This window comes from Chelonia mydas, chromosome 11 (assembly GCF_015237465.2).
Source record: "Chelonia mydas isolate rCheMyd1 chromosome 11, rCheMyd1.pri.v2, whole genome shotgun sequence".
NCBI lineage: Eukaryota > Metazoa > Chordata > Testudines > Cheloniidae > Chelonia > Chelonia mydas.
The window spans coordinates 61,417,990-61,434,752 of NC_051251.2; the positions used below are offsets into that span (position 1 = coordinate 61,417,990).

Consider the following 16,763-nt stretch of genomic DNA (forward strand, 5'->3'; position numbering starts at 1 on the left):
AGGGGCAGTAGAAGGAGGAGATGTAGTCCTGGGGAGGTGCCAGAATGATGGCCGTTGGTGATGAGGGGGAAGGTGATGGTGATGAGGAAGATGATGGCTAACACTTCAGGTTGTTCTACAAGGGATGATGTGAGTATATGGGTGTGCAGATGTAGATTCTGTAGTATCTCTATCTACCTTACTGAGTTGGGGTGTTTGTGACTGTGCTAAATGTATTAATAAACTATATTTGTAAATATAAAAGAGTTCCTATACTGTGAGTGTTGCAACTGTGCACATCAGGGTTCCCAACTATAAAATCATTTGAATAATACTGGGCCTGATCTTGGGGCAAGAACCTGTCAACCCGCAAAGTGATAGCTGTGGATTCTTAAGTAATCAATATAATTAATACATAATCTAAGGATCAGGCAACTTAACTGACTTAAGCTAAATTGAAACAAGCTTGATTTTTGCTGAAATGCGAACACCCACACAGCCTTTTGCACCAGTTAAGCTGAACTGGCTTAAAATGACACCGTTGTTTCAATGCAGTATGTAAACTAGCCTTCAGTTTTCACGCACATCAGTGCTTGGCCTCTCCGCTGGGGCTGCCAACAAGGGGTGACCATTCTGATGGTGCATTTTTGTAGTGAGGGCATTTGTCCACTGGAAGCTGGACTGGCACCAGCGCCAAGTTGTCTAGCCGCCCCCAAGGAGCCATTAGATCATTTGGTCAGGCAGGGTTGCTTTATGAGGCCTCATCTAGCTGATGTAATATCCACCGTCATAGTATCTAAGTGCTGATTACGGACCAGCTGCTGCTGTGGTGGATACCCTTTGCAACCCTGTTTATTTCAATGGGGCTGCTAAGGGAGGAATGCCACAGCAGCCTCTGGCCCTGTTAGAGTAGCAGGTGACATGTTCCTGCAGGTGTGGTGTTCTAACAGTAACAAAGAGAAACACAGTTGTCGATCTCCCTAGTATCTATGTGTCTGAGAAATGCAGCCCCCCACCCATCTGTTTGTTTCATTCAGTTCAATTACATTTTGTCTTTTAGACTGTAATCATAAATGGAATTTGGGTGTAAAACAGTCGGGCCTGATTCTGATCTCACCTACCCGGTATAAATCAGGAGTATCTCCACTGAAGTCAGTGAAAATACTCAGGGTTTAAACTTGTGGAAGATAAGAATCAAGCCCATGGGATCGGTCAGTCCTGCCCTGTCTACCTGGTATGGGTTTACACAGCAATGTGTGAACCCAAGATTTGGGGTGAAAGTAGGATTTCTGCACCTCATTTTATCAGCCAAGAATGAAAGACGAAAGGTCAGATTCTGATACCCACGTTCACATGGTGGATCTCCTTAATGCATGAGTCGTCTTATTGACTTTATTGGGACTTCCTCTGGAATATTCATTCTGTTATTCAGCGTGAGTAAGGGTGCTAGAATCCTGTGACTAGTTGGTGGCACCAGTCTAGTGGGTAAGCATGTTGAAAAAGCTGGAGAGAGGATGATGAGGAATGGAAGGATTGAATTTGTTTTCATTGCTTCAAGACTTCACCCTTTCCAAGAAAAACAGTCTGCAGCTTCAATATTTATCTTCGTTAGAAGGGTGTACGTGTGTGCAAATGATGTGTGAATTTTTATGGGAGGGTGTGGAAGTGTGTACATGAGTGAAGTGTGAATCACACATAAATATCTCGGCATCAACAGATAGGTGAATTCTCTCAGTCGTGCGCGCGCGCGCCGATCTGTCTGCCTATCTGTCTAAAATCCACATAGCCACATGTAGGTGCATGTGCTTCAGAAGAGAGGGAAAGAGATCTGCGCAAGAATGTGCGTTTGTAAATATTTTTGTGTTGAGCAAGCTCTCTGTGGAACAAAACCAGATGTTTCTATGAGTCCTCAGCTCTTATCTGTTTTCTCGTGCTTTTTTTAGGATTTTATTTTATTTGGGGAAAGGGAAAGTCGCAGCGATGCCCTTGGAGGTGCGAGGAGAAAGCTATTTTTAAGGAGGAATATGGTTTAGAAAATCAACAACTAGGAGGGGATAAAATAGTCCTGTTTTGTGGCAAAGGAAGTGATTACTCCCTTGTGGGGAGGACAGAGCACCCCTCCTCCTTTGAGGAGGCTTCCTGTCGCTATTGTTCACCGCTGGGTCTGTATGTAGCACGTGCCCTTTCTTTTTCCAGGGAATTTGCAGGGAGGAAGCAGCAGGTTAAGTTGAAGTGATGTCTTAAGAACCGTCCCACCTGGCTGCATGGTTCTCATTGCAGAAAGACTGGCACGGGGCAAGTTGATTGCCGGGCTGTGGTTTTCCTGCCAAGAGCTGGCAGAGGAGCATACAAACTGGAAAATTACACCCTCTGCAGCCTATAGGGCAGCTGCTGCTCTACATTCAGACACCTTTAAGGCCAGATCCTCAGCTGGCGTAAGTCGGAGTAGTTCATAGAATCTCAGGGTTGGAAGGGACCTCAGGAGGTCATCTAGTCCAACCCCCTGCTCAAAGCAGGACCGATCCCCAATTTTTGCCCCATATCCCTAAATGGCCCCCTCAAGGATTGAACTCACTGGGTTTAGCAGGCCAAAGCTCAAACCACTGAGCTATCCCTCCCCCCAAAAACAACTGTCACACAGAATGGCCCCCTCAAGGATCGAACTCAAAACCCTGGGTTTAGCAGGCCAATGCTCAACCCACTAAGCTATCCCTCCCTCTATCTAACTCCCTGGCATCAGTGGAGTTAGGCCGGTTGGCACCAGCTAAGGATCTTGGCCTTAAATCTTCCCAAAGGATAAGCCTAAATTTCCAGTCGCAAGCTGTTACAAACCCTGTATGAGTGCTGTCCTGCGGTGTATGCAGTACACAGAGCACCCAGAGGGAATGTCATTTAGTCTGCCTAAAAAGGCACAGGAGTAACTTTCAGAAGTGGGCTCATTTGTGATGGGCTAATTATCTCTGCCTTTGTGTCAGACCTGGTGTAATTGTTCATCTGTGCTAGAGATCACGCTCCCTCCTGTGCTTTGTCAGTGAGTACAAGATTGTGCATCCCCCTTAAAGAAAACGGCCTGGCTCTGTTTTGTGATCTAATGCAGATTAGCACAGCAGAGCTGGAACAAGGGGAGGCGGCCTGGCTTTAAAGCCTCACTGTCCGGCTTTAGTGCAGTGCTACCCGCGTGCCCTTTCTTTCCCCTCTGCATTTGCACTCTTGACAAGCTGTTCGTTTGTCTAAGGTGGAAATGGCGCAGACAATAATATTGCCAGGCTGGGGAATGGCTGAACTGCACCTGTAGCGAAGAAGATCCAGTCCTGTTGGTGGCTGCTGAGAGGTAATCTATAATTCACAAGGCCTTGCTGCTTCATGCAGATGGTGATACTGAAGCATGACTGATGCCAGCGGCGCAAAATCTCAGAGGCATTTCCTCTCCCCCTCGCCCCCCCGTCTTATTCTTTCCTCCTGGTTTGCTGTGGCTCTTAAATTAAAACCTTCCCAAGGCTAAGCGCTCCTGGTGCTGAGGAATTTCAGCCTTTACTCACAAACATCCCACATTTTCAGTGGCGGGTGGTACACTTCCCAAATATGGCTTCAGTGACAATTGAGGTCACTCAGTCCCTTAACAAGAGTGGACTTGGGCTGGTTTATAGCTTGGGAATGAGTGGATACACACATGCACTTGCTTCCACTGTGTCTATTTCATTGTTCTAGTCTGGGCTGGGTGTGGTAGGGAGGAGGAAGCCTGTCTTTGAACCAGGGGTCAGGCTACAGGAGTGACTTAACTCTTTGTTGTCTGAATAGTGTCTGCATCCGGGAAGGTGACTCAAGCACTTTCCGTAGCCACTTGATGCTGTTGGCTTAGCATCATCTGGTTGGCAGCCCCCATTGGATTGCCATGGAGCAGCACCATCGGCTGAATGGAGCCAGCTATGGCACGCAGTGGTGGCAAGGATGGCTGCTCTGCTGGGATTGTGGGAATCAAGGAACGTAAAATATAGATGCCTATTGGAGAAAGAGACCTTGTTCGGAATCTTAGTATGTTATCAATTGACTCTATGATGCAGATTTTCCTCCCAGCGAGTAATGAAATAATAAATCAGATTTGTGGTGTTCATAAGATTAAATGTTTTTTTGAAGATGAAATCGCCCTCTAGGGCCTGTTATAACCCAAAGCTGACAGTGCTTCCTTTGCTCAACATGTAATTGTTACCAGGCCATTTCTGGGCCACAAAACCACCATTGTTGATTATCAGAGTCTGTAATTCTAACTGCTCCGCTGGCTTGAAGTGTTTCAAGAGGAGAGAGACAAAACTGAGAGGAGAGGTACTTAGAAGAGGGGCAGGAAGAAGGGAGTGGAAAGACTGTCTTGTGGTTTAAAGCACGGGACAGGGAGCCAGGCAAGTAGGGATCTGTTCCTGGCTCTGTCACATACTTTCTGTATGAACTTGGACAAGTCACTTAACCCTCTGTGCCTCAGTTTCCTTACCTGCAACATGAGGATGATGCACAATATATCCCTGCAACTTAGGGAAGTAGCATTTTCATCCAGCAATGTTTGTACAGGGCCTTTGTGGTTTCTATGGAAGAGTGCCATAGAAAGCTTGTAAAAGAGCCAGTAGAGGGGAGAAAATAAATGCAGCTCCAAATGATCTGATATCTCACTGCCTCTTCTTTAATACATCTGTAATTGCATAGGCAGGAGCGTTTATGGCCTTTTCTGGTCTGCCTAAAATGTGGTATGTGTGTGTGTAGAAGGGGGTGGAGGATTGCGGTATATAATAATCACCTTCACTGTAAGCACCCAGTGATTAGCTTGATAGTTGTAGACCGCGCTGCCATAAAGGCCCGTTAAACATTCTTTATCAGACAACCAAAGGCATAAATGTTAACGTTTTGAAGTTCATAAGCCAGTTTCAGCCACTTGTTCTCTTGGTTATTTTTGCAGTTCAGTCGTGCGGGGGTCGTTTGAATTCAAAGGATGCTGGTTACATCACTTCACCTGGATACCCACAGGACTACCCCTCCCACCAGAACTGCGAGTGGCTCATTTATGCCCCGGAAGCAAATCAGAAGATTATCCTCAACTTCAACCCTCATTTTGAAATTGAGAAACATGACTGCAAGTAAGAGCCTTCCTCTTCTTCTTTACGAGATAATCTGCTCCTCCTCCTCTTCTTCTCTTAACTAGAAAGGCAAGGACCAAGCACTCCCAGAAACAGGAAACTGGGTGGTGGCCCCAGTCTCCAGAGCATCCCTCGCTATGTCACCCTCCTTCAGAGTCTGGCTTACCTTGTAGCAGGCTGTCGTGTGACTCCATTGCACTCAAAGGGAAAGGGTCTGAATCCCAGCCTCGGATAGTGATCCTTGGCACATAGAAGGTGTTGGTTCTGTTCCCTGCACCGGTGCTGATCTGCTACACTTGGTGAATTCTGATTTTGAAGGAGAGACCAGGAAGCGGGTTATCCAGGAAAATCAATTAGCAGCTAGTAAATAATTAACAGCATCAATAGGCACCATTAAAGACTGAATTAATGATGTGGTCTCTGTGGATTTATAATCCAGTATGTACCCTCCGGAGTCTGTGACCAACTATTGGGATGTCTGAAATGTGGAAAAGTTTAGAGTCTCCTAAAATGGGGCTGATTCTGCAGTCTTTCCACACATAGTATTCCCTTTGATTTATGATAGCATCCACATATCAGACTCTAGGATCAGGTCCACTGACACAAAACAATCAGCACAATCTTAGGTGAATTTTTTGAAGATTGAAAATTATGGTGCCAGATCCTCAGCAGGTGTAAATCAGCATAGCGTCAATGGTTTCAACTGCTTTACACCAGTTGAGGATGTGGCCCATTCTGATCACATAGGCCCTGATCCAACCAGTGCTGAAGTCGGTGAGTGTTGAAGGAATTCAGTACTTTGCAGGATCAGGCCCATGTACCGTAGCGGGCGGGGGGGAGCAGGAACTCTGACCATGGAGATAAATGAACACAGGTGATCTAGGCAAAATAGTGAGGGACGTGATCATGGTTTTATTGTTGTGCGTTTAGGCAGAGCTGCATAACTTACTGGTGGCTAAATGCAGTCACTCAAAACCCATGGTAATAAAAATGTTACAGTTCACTGGACTGTGACCCAGGAGACTCGGATTCTATTTCTGCCTCAGCAACTGGCCTATTGGGTGACCTTGGGCAAGTCATTTCCCCTCTCTGGGTGACAGTTTGCCCTTTTGTAAAATGGGTACTGATCTCCCTTGCAAAGCACTTTGAGATCTACTGATGAAAACCCTATTGAGAGCTTGGTAATATTAGCTTTTAGTATATAGAGGGGAGTGTGATATGGCAGTAGGAGTTAAGAGTCCTGGTTCTGACACTGACTCATTCTGTTGCCTTAGCCAAGTCAGGGCCAGCATTGCAAAAGTGCTTAACACCCACAGGCAGCCCCAGCTTTCAGAAGAACTGAGCATGTTGGAAGCTGAATGCTTTTGGAGATCTGGCTCTTTAGCAGTATATGTGGGAGCTGAGTTCTTTTTGAAAAGCTGTCCCCAGCTGCAGGAGTTAAGCACTTGAAAATCTGACCCCGAAACTGTTGCCCCACATTTTGCCTGTTTTCCCATCTATAAAATGGGGATAAGAATGCAGTTGTGGCAAGCGCCACCAGCTGTCACTATTACAGCTAGTTTTCCAAGTTCTTTTTCTTAGTGTGTGAGCAATTTTATAGTCTTAGAAGAAAGGTTGGTGTTGGTACTTTTGGTTGCATAAGGCTCTAGGTGGAGGGAGCTCTGTGAGCAGCACGAGAATTCGCTGTCTGCAGTGGTCTCTAGTTAGAAACAATTCTTGAGGCAGAGTTGCTCCCTAGGAACTAGGTATCAGTGCTGGGCTGAGAATGCTGAAGTTGGGGATTGCCTGCATCTCTGTTTTAGGACTGGTGCATGCGTGTAAATAATGTAAATTACACTTTTGGAATATATCCACGCCACTGATTCCTCCTTCACCTTCTCTGAGCTGCAAGGGCCTGGATGCCTGCTCCTGCTCCACAGGAGTGCAAGGCTGGTGTCAGAATGGGATATTGGTGTCAGAAGGGACACTAAATATGTGTTAATTCCTGGGTAAGGCTCAGTCAGTGAGCTTTCTGAGATCACTGCAAAGAAGTTTCTCCCACAGTGCTGATTATTTTAATTGTTTTCTCTTTTGCCCTTTTTTTTTTTTTTTTTGGAGGCACATCTGTTCAGTCCCATATTTCTTTTTCTTTTTTTAAGCTGTGTCCAGCCACATTAGGAAGTAACTGGGCCTTCTCCCTCCCCCATCATGAAAGGAATAATTTGGTGTAATTGAAGCCCTCGAAGGCCTTTCTCTTTCTCTGCTTCATCCCTGCTCCAAAGAAGCTCCTTAGTTTGGAAAGCACTTCAAAACAAGGAAAATTGGCCGTCTTCTGTTATTTTCTTCTCCTGTGTGTTAGTCACAGCCAGGATCTTAATGCTTGTAGGGTGGGCGCTTTCTAAAATAAAGCCTGGGAAAAACAGGCCATTGTCTGTGCTGCCCTTCCGACGCAGTAATGCAGCAGTAAAGCCGGGAGCAAAAGGAGAAAGAGAAAGAGAGAAGCTCTGGTTAAGACCGGCCAAACTATTCGGAAATAATTGTAATAGCCCGTCTTCTCCCCATTTCTTCCTCTCAGCACTGCGAGTGCAGCTGCCGTTTTCCTCCTGCTTCAGTCCCATGCAGTGGGATTGGGTATCTGCTATCTGAACCGGGAAGCGGTGTCCAGTTTGAAAAGAGCAGGCTGCTTTGGTGAAAGGTTGCCATTCTGTCACATTGCATTGCGTGCACATGCCAAGTTTTATTTTTGATCTCAGGAGAGACTTGAACCAGCCTCCTGTAGATGAGAAATGAAGATTATTCCCAGTCACGTGGCTGTTTTACCCAATCCTTCGTAATTGCCATTTCTCTGTTCAGTCTGTGCTGTTTGCTTGGAAAATCCAACTCAGAAGCTTCAGTGTTGCGTGAATCACTGCATTCTATAGCCACCTTTTCCAGTCACGAGTCCCTTCCCCAGCTACGTTTCTCTCTGGACTGTTAAAAGCCCCTTCCAGAGATTCTCTCCTGAAATCTACCATCAGCTGCTCTGCTGAACTAATGGTGCTGAAGGATTAGACTGGGCAGAGCTGCCTTTGAATTCCAAGTCTTTTCTGTATAAACAGGGTGGAAGCAGACTCATTTCACATCATAGTGGAACAGTCTTCCTCCCAAGACAGACAAAAGAACCTCTCATTTGAGTCATGATGGCTTAACCAGGAAAGCATTATCTAAAAATATACATACATAAAAAACAGCCCAGCGTGTTTTTTCTGTCAACTTTTTCTGAACATGAAATGCAGTTGAATTATGAATAACCCAGTGGACATGCTGTCTCTGGCTGTGATGATTTCACATACAGTATTGGCTTCAACAAGAGTACTTGTAGCCCCCTCTGGTGGTATCATGCCAAACAAGACAAGACAGTTTTGGTCCTTGTGAGAGAGAGGTGGCTGTTCAGAGAGCTGGCAGAATGAAAACCAAAGATGAGCCTGAGCCACCGAGTTTGGACCTTCCCCAGAATTTGGATCCAAAGGAGTGGCCTCATCTCGAATGAAAACTGGTTTTAGAAGAAGGGTACGGTAGAAAGTACTATGGGGAATTCATGCACATTTACCCTGATATGAGGAGAACAGAACTTAAAGGAACAGTGCTCCCAGTCTGGTGCTGACCTGCCCATAATTTAACTCACCTTACACATGTCTCATATTTTGTTTTAAAGCTGCTCTGCTGGTCTTGGAAAATATCAGTTACCCCAAAGGAGGGTAAGCAGCATTGACTGATAGCCAAATTCTCTGCTGCTGATTAATTATTTGTATTACAGTAGCACCTAGTGTTCCCAACCAAGATCGGGACACGATTGTGCTAGACTGTGCCAACACAGAAGGGGAAACAGTCCCACCCCCAAAGAGTGGATGCTGTAAATAGACAAGACACACAAAGGGTGGGAGGGGAAAGAGGGGTGAAGTGTCTTGCCCACGGTCATATAGGTCGTCAGTCAGGGAGCCAAGAGTACAACCCAGGGCTCATGACTCCTAGATCAATCAAAACACATCTCCCTTGCTACTAGACACCAGTGATAACAACCATGCTGCCGTGTGTTGCATTGAAGCCATGGGTGTTATGATGTGGGATGGGATCCCATTAGACACATCAAGCCAGAGTCTAGTTAGCCTGCAAGGTCTTGTTGTGGTTGCATGAGCCTCTCTCAAGCTGGGCACTGAAATAAGCAAACACAAATATTCTGCTCTCTTAGCAAGTAGTCTGAGTCCTGTAGATTTTAATATCCTGCATACTAACAAGAAGAGAGCAGGGCAGAAAGTCAATGCAAAGTGGGTGTGAGTGCCCACATACCAAACCACAGCTGGCAACTATAATTTTAGGCTCAGCACCCTTGACCAGATCCCTTCACACAAGAACATAACACTGCAGGAAGTCTTCCTTCCATCAGCAGGGGTTAAAGAGCAGACAAGACAGCAATTATAGGTGACTAATTAGTAAATGTTTTGAAAAATAAGCAAAATTAGCTCATTAGTAAACATTTTAGAAACAATGCCATTTCTTTCTGAATTGGGAAAATCCTAGAAAATAGAAATATATGAATAATGTTAGAGAGAGATGTGTTTTGAGGGGACGTAGTAAGCGACCACACTGGATCTTCTGTGAATGAAACAATGAGAAGGGTTCAGCTTTAACCATGAAGGGAAGGGAAATCATAGAGGAAACATTCATGAAGGCATTTGGTTGCTTGTAGGTTTATGGGCTGGACAGGCAGAAACAGTGTTTTGAGCTGGAGCTGTTCAGACATCAGCACTGTCTGCAATGGAATCTGTGGTTAAACTGGGGCATACTGTAACCTAACTCTGTCACCATCCCAATCCCCAGTCATAATCCTTGGATAGGTGGTGCATTTTCCAGAACAATCAACAGCAAATGAGTCAACCATGTTGACATCTAAACATTCCATTAGTCTTCAGAGTTAACACCCACTGAATTGAATGGAACAGCTCACCTGACTCTTTGAGTTATTGTGGCCTGTTGACTGTCTACAGAAGCATGCAGCCAGCTCTGAATCTGTTTGTGCTTGTGTTCTTAAAGGGTAGTTTGAATTCTTCAGACACTGATGAGGCAGAAGAAGTGTTGCTATGGTTTATCCCACCACACTGTTTTACCGAGCCTGCTGGGCACAAAAAGGTCAGGATTTGGTTCTGTATGTTGTATCCCTGTTGGAATTGTTAGAAATTAAGGGCCAGATTGTGGCTTTAGACACTGCCCCTATGGGCCTCACAGCCATACTTCTGAGTCACCGCTCGTCTCCTGTGTCATCCTGGCACCTGGGGGTAGTGATTTATTGCTAGCCTATCTCCTCAATAAATTACTACTCACCCTGCACTGGCTCAGAGGAAGGGGACAGAGCCAAGGCCCTGTTCACCTCTTGCAGAGAGGGAGTAGGCAAATGAATAGCCCTGCTTACTCCTGTGCACCTGGACCCAAGATCCAGACAGCCCAATGGAGCGATAAGGGGGATTCCTGCTGCCCGACCCAGGCATGTGCTTCAAGTCACACTAGCTCTAGCCCGACGGTATTTCTTCTGTATTTCCTCTTGTATCCTGTATTGACCACACTTAATGAAAATCCAATGTAAAAGTAATGAAGCAATCTCATTAAAACAAATGGACAATAACCACAAGAAGTGAAATACTAGTGACTGTGAGTCAGCGTGCCTGGGTTCTGTCGATGGCAATGCTCCAGACTTGCCGTGTAGCCTTGAGAATGTCACTTGTCTCTTCTTTTTCTATCAGTTCCTCCTTTTCCAAAATGGGGATAATAATGCTGACACATGTCAGAGGATTGTTATGAGGATTAGTGAATTATTACTTGTAGAGAACTTTGAGGCTGTATGAAAGGTGCCATTTGTTTAAAAATTTATTCTTTAAGGGCCTGATACAAAGCCTCCAGCTATCAGTATAAGCCTTTCCACTGACTTTTAAAGGATCTGTCCTTTAATGAGATTCCAACGACCTTTGCTGCATGTAGTTTCTTAATTCATGTTATCCAGACATTTATTTATGTATGGGAGAAAGGAGGGGCCTGCAGTTAACATCCAGAACTGGGAGTTAGGAGATCTGGATTCTATTCCTGCCTGCTGCCTCCATCTTTGGCTTACTGTGTGACCTGGGGCAAATTATGTAGGGTGCTTCAGTTTCCTCACCTGTAAAATAGGAGACAATATTTAACTCATAGCCTGCTCCAAGCATAAGGAGAGGTGGAATTCCTGCAGATGAGGGAATTCTGTACAAAGGATACCATGTCATAATAACACACAGCATCAGGTCAGAATGCTAAGCACCAGGCACACTGCTCATCTAAGAACAGAGGCCAAGAAGTCCTCTTCTGACCAGACAGGAGTTTCACCATCAAGTGTGAAATCTGCAATAAACAGAGGCAGCAGAATGCAAAAGCGTCACTGGAACCACAGGAGATTTTTTTATTCTCCAAGGTTGGCACTGATCTATTTGAATTAAATGAGAGAGATTATCTCTTACTAGGAGACTAGCACTCAAAATTTATTTGAAATGCAGCTGTTGCACAACACATCAAGTAGCAATGTAATAACACACTGAGTGTAAATCAGTTTGTTTGCTATGCAATTTCAGATGGGCTAATAACAGGTATGGCCTACAGTTCATAACTAGCTCATTTTAGCCACACTGACATATCAGTGCGAGCACTCTGTGTCAGACCCTCACTATGCTGGTTAGGAGAAAAATCATTACAAATAGCAAAGAACTTGATTTTTTTTCTTTAAAGAGAGAAGCCGTGGGAGATTCATGGGATCCACACAGAGCGTTGTTAGACTATTGCAACTCGGGTCTTTTATTTTTTAATAGAAAAAACAATTCAGAGATGAAGGTTGCCAGTATCTAATAAGCTTCTTGAGCCAAAGCCAATTAATCTTGAAGTAGTGGGGAAACTATCAGAACAAGATCCTGTATCAAGGATGCTAGAGAGTGACCCCTCTTGCAAGTGGGACAGGATTACATGCTACAGTTGCCACTGAGGGTCAGTCCTACAGGAGGAACAGAAGATCCCAAAATAAAACCAAGGAAGAGAGTGACTCTTTCTTGAGGACATTCAGAATTCTCCTTTGCTAACACAAGGAGCACAGGCATTGATAGTGAGAAACATCACCCGCAGCAAACACAGATGGTTGTTCGCAGACCGTCCTTAGTGCTCACACAGGACATTGTAGGAGGAACTTCCATGAGAACAAGAAGTGGCCAATGCACCAGAAATTCAGTGGGATTCAGAGCAAGTAGTTATTGACAGACATCCAATGAGAGCTAAAATGTCAGGGAGTTCAGGGCATCTGCCCTGACTTCTTTCCTAGGACTGCTGTTTGATTTGTGCATGCTAATGCAATGTTTTATTTCCATTTTTAGTAAAATAAAAGGGGAAGATATAACAGTAGCCCCAGGAGTTGGGATACTGGCCCTGAGATTTGACAAGGGTGTTAATCTTTGGTAATCTTGACCTGTGGCAGGTGGCTATCAGCAGGAAATAAATACTGGTCCCTTATCAGCACGCCTCTGTGTCACATGATTATTACAGGGACAAGAACCCACCAGTATCCTGTGTTTGCTGTAGCTTGCTTAAAGTTATTTTGCTCCATTTGATTTCTTAAGATTTCCTTTGTGATCATTGTTTTCTCTGATTTTCCTGCCATGCGCCTTCTGGTTTCGGGCAGGTAGTCAAGGAGTGAGACATCTTTCTGTCTCTTAAGTATGGCAGCTTGGGATACCCGGGACCTCCGATGCCCCCTCCTTCTTCTCCCTTTTCATCTGGAATCTGTAGATGTGAGCGCTATCATAATAGAGTGTCAGAGGAAGTAATTGATTCCTCACACACACACAGAGAATTCTCTTGCCTTTAGTGTCAATGGAGCTGAACCAAAGCCTTGGAGGGTGAGAAAGGCGTGTAACTCTCCCTGGCTGAGTTGTCAGGGCAAAACAGACACGCTGGGGGAGACTGAGTGAGAGAGTGAAACAAAGGATTGTTTTAATAGTAAAGGAAATAAATATCTCCGAACAAAGAAGTAGCAGGGCATTGTTTGTGTGGGGAACAGGGAGATTTCGGTTGCCTGGATTGATAGATTATAGTCACCCTACCTCCAAATCATCCCTCAATAAGAGGAAATATATCGATCCACTTCACATTCTCACCCACTGCTCCTTCTGCTTTTCCCCAAGTCTCGGGCCTTGCTTCCATTAGACTGTTTTATCACTCATCGTGCTTCACGATGCTAGCAGCAGATGCTGTATTCATGTGGTATGTGACCCGGCAGTATAAATGCTTGTCTCTAGTCTGCACTCGTTCTTGGCCTGGTGCTAGTGTCTGTGGAGCACTGACCATTGGGAATAATGGGCGAGAACATTTCCAGTGCAGACACAACCTTTGAGGAAGCTGCAGTTTCGGCCATTCGGCTAAGGATGGATTTCAACAGGCACAGGAGATGTACTTTCTACTGTAGGACTTTTGAGAAGGGACACGCTTTCTCCCCACTGCAGATCCTATCCACATCCAACCTCTTCTCTAGTGATACAGATCCCCAGTGTTCTTACCTGCTTTCTGGTGAATGGCCTGTATTTCTAGCTGGTGTGCAGAATTAACATTTGAAAATTGTATTCTAGCCAGGCCAAACTGCAGGCTATTTACCAGACAAGTCAGGATGCTTTTAGCATCCGAGTCACCCGTCCCTGCATTGCACTGTACCTAAGTGGCTGGGATGTTCAGGTTTATATGCAAATTATCAGATACATGATGGTGCTTTAGGGTATGGTGGAATACAGTAAGTGGCTTTCCTAATGTATAGACATGGTCAATTGCACAACCGGTCCAGCCCCTAAGAAGGAGGAAGAAAGAGTAGATCTTACTGTGACAGGGTTGCCTTTAAACTGAGCAATGTCTTCATAATTCATCTGACAGAAAAGGAGCCAGAATGTAAACTAGAGGAGAGTGAGAAACTGCTGAGCAAAAGAAGTTGGGTTAGCAGACCAGCCATTGGAAGACCTTCCCATACCATCATTAAGGACAGGACTATTACGGGGAAGGTGGGAAACAAACTGCTAGGAGGATTAGGGTGGGCTGATCATTTTTGGGTTCCCATAGTTTTAGGTTAATGTGGCTGGTGCTATATTTATTCCAAGAGTGAAACAAACAAAAGCCCATGCAGTAAGCAGCACAGTGTGAATGGGTTCTAGGTAGTAGTGGGCCGGAGCTACAAACTTCCCACCTGACTCTGACTGTGAACGATTCCATCGGTCCTAGGTGAGGAATCTGGCCCAGGTCTGTGGATGTGATATGACACCAACTTGGTCTGTCACTGAGTTTCTGCCTTGTACTTTTCTTCGGTGAACCTTCTGCTACTTATTATTATCTCTTATTTATTATATTTCTTCTGCTAGTGAGCAAGCGCCAGTGAGTGGTGACAGTAAAATGAAATAGAAAACAAAGTCCAATTTTCTCCACAAATGGATTATAGCAGAAGCAGGGAGGTGCAAATGGAGTTTCTCAAGTGTCTGTGTGACAGGATGGGCTTTGAGTTGTTTCAATTCTATTACAGTATTAACAAAGTAGAACAGTGTGGAAGCTGGGGGTGATCCTTGAAGTATTTAATCCGTTTTATTCCTGTTTTCATTCTGATTTTCTTTTTTTTTTTTTTTTTTTGGAATACTAAAGACTTCTTGCAACAAAAGGGCCCCGAAGCTAAAGATAGCAAGGTGAGGAATTTATAGAGATGGCTTTAGAGACAGAAATAAAATTAAACAGCCACGTGTAACTCCTGAATAACAGCCTGCAGAAAACCCCTAACGTGCACATTAGCACATCTTATTTTCTTCTATAATGAACAGTTTTCCAGATATGTCCCAGATGCGAGCTCTTCTCTCCTCCAACACTTCTCTCGGCTGAGATCTGCCACAGGAATGTAGCCTGAAGAAGGGATGGTAACAAATGTGGGGGAAGTAATCAGAGTTCATTTTGGCGAGGGGCAGTGAATGGGAGGCAGGAACTAAATTCTCATCTGAGGCTAAACTTGCCAAAGAAGCAGTTTTAAAAATCTTTGATTCTCCTTTCTGCAAGATATATTTGGTTGGTTTTCACGTAATGTACAGTAACTGCTGGTAGAATCTCTACATTGGCACTGCTATCATGGCAGCGAAAAAGACAAAGATGATAAATAGATGTTATTTGTGGCTTCCATTTATTTATTTATTTATTTATTTATTTTTGTCTTTGAGGCATTTTGGAAGCAGTCTTCCAGTCTGTTTTGGGTTATTCTTTCTCTTCCTACTGCCTGAACTGGATGGTAGTTTTTCTCTCTTCTCAGAAGTTCTGGTCATTTAGGTTAGGAAGAGCTGAAAGAATAACCCAAAACAGAGTGGAAGAATTGTTTGTTCATAAAGCCCCATAAGACCACATACATGCCACACAACGCGAGGCCTGATTCTCCTCTTACTTACACCAGTTTTAAACCACTGTAACTTCACTGACTCCAGTGAAGTCACTTCTGATTTGCACATGAGATGAGGATCTGGCCCTTTGGGCTTTGCTACTCCGCTGCCCTGCAATGAGAGCAAAGTGGGCACAAAACACTACCATTCTGAATTAGTAGCATTCTGTGCCCATTTTGCACTGCATGAATGAGTATACAAGCCGCAGACTAGAATCACACCTTTTATGTCTACACACCCATTTATAGATACAAATACCGATACACATCAGGCCTGGTTCTGCTCTCAGACCCATGTAAATTAGGAGTGACTCCACATAAATTGATGAATTACACCCATGTTAAACCAATGTAAGCCAAATCCATCTGCCCTATTTATAATTAATGGCTACAGATAAAATGCCACCGGCAGCAAATATAAGTTCTTTGCTATGATGCCATCAGAAAGATTGCTTTCATGCCTCTGACATCATGACCATAAAATATGCCATTTAAAAATCTCCTGCACTTTTTGCAACAGTTTGACTTGTGTTATTTGTATGCTACTATTGCTTAAGATTCTATAAAAGTCACTGGGGACTTTTCTCACGCTTCCAAAATGCTCTGTTTGATTTGAAGGCGGTTTATGGAAAAGTACAATCAGAGCAACTGACAGAGCATGCAGTTGACATTAATTGTGTCTGCCACAAAACATCAGTGTTAGACTGAGCTGGTGGTTCACTTACCTCTTTCCCCACCTAATGCTGAGCTGTTCCGTAATCATCTTTAATAAAACTATTGATTCTCAGCTGTGACATCATCACCATGAAATAGGATATTCTTAAAGCACCTTTAAAAACCACCCACAACTTTCAGAGGATTTTATAAAAGGGATATTGTGAAAGAGACAATTAGATTGGTTGGCAAAAGTTCTGGCTAAGCAGTCTTCCAATATACCTGCACTAGCTGGCAGTATATTAGCCCTTTCAGGTGAGAATTTGCAATATAATAGTGATTCACACACACACACCCTCCAATTTCTTCCTATTATGAGCAGTTACAGTAGGACATGCTGTGCTAAACAGGACAAAGGAGTGAGTGCCGGGCTGGGAGGCCCAAATCAGCATTGACCATTCCCAAATTTGGGAATGTTTGGATTTAATTTAAGTATCTATTTGTCTGTCTTTCTGTTGGTCTGTCTGTGTATCCTAGACTAGTCTAAT

General features: G+C 44.3%; 1 protein-coding gene across 5 annotated transcripts in view; it reads left to right on the top strand.

Annotated features, from left to right (window-relative positions):
* NRP2 (neuropilin 2) overlaps window positions 1-16,763 on the top strand; it is a 121,938-nt gene that overhangs the window by 16,668 nt on the left and 88,507 nt on the right. For all 5 annotated transcript variants that reach the window (XM_037912001.2, XM_037912000.2, XM_037912002.2 and 2 more), the window contains exon 2: window positions 4,922-5,099. In XM_037912001.2, coding sequence (XP_037767929.1) covers window positions 4,922-5,099 — 178 coding nt within the window. The remainder of the gene's footprint in view (window positions 1-4,921; window positions 5,100-16,763) is intronic.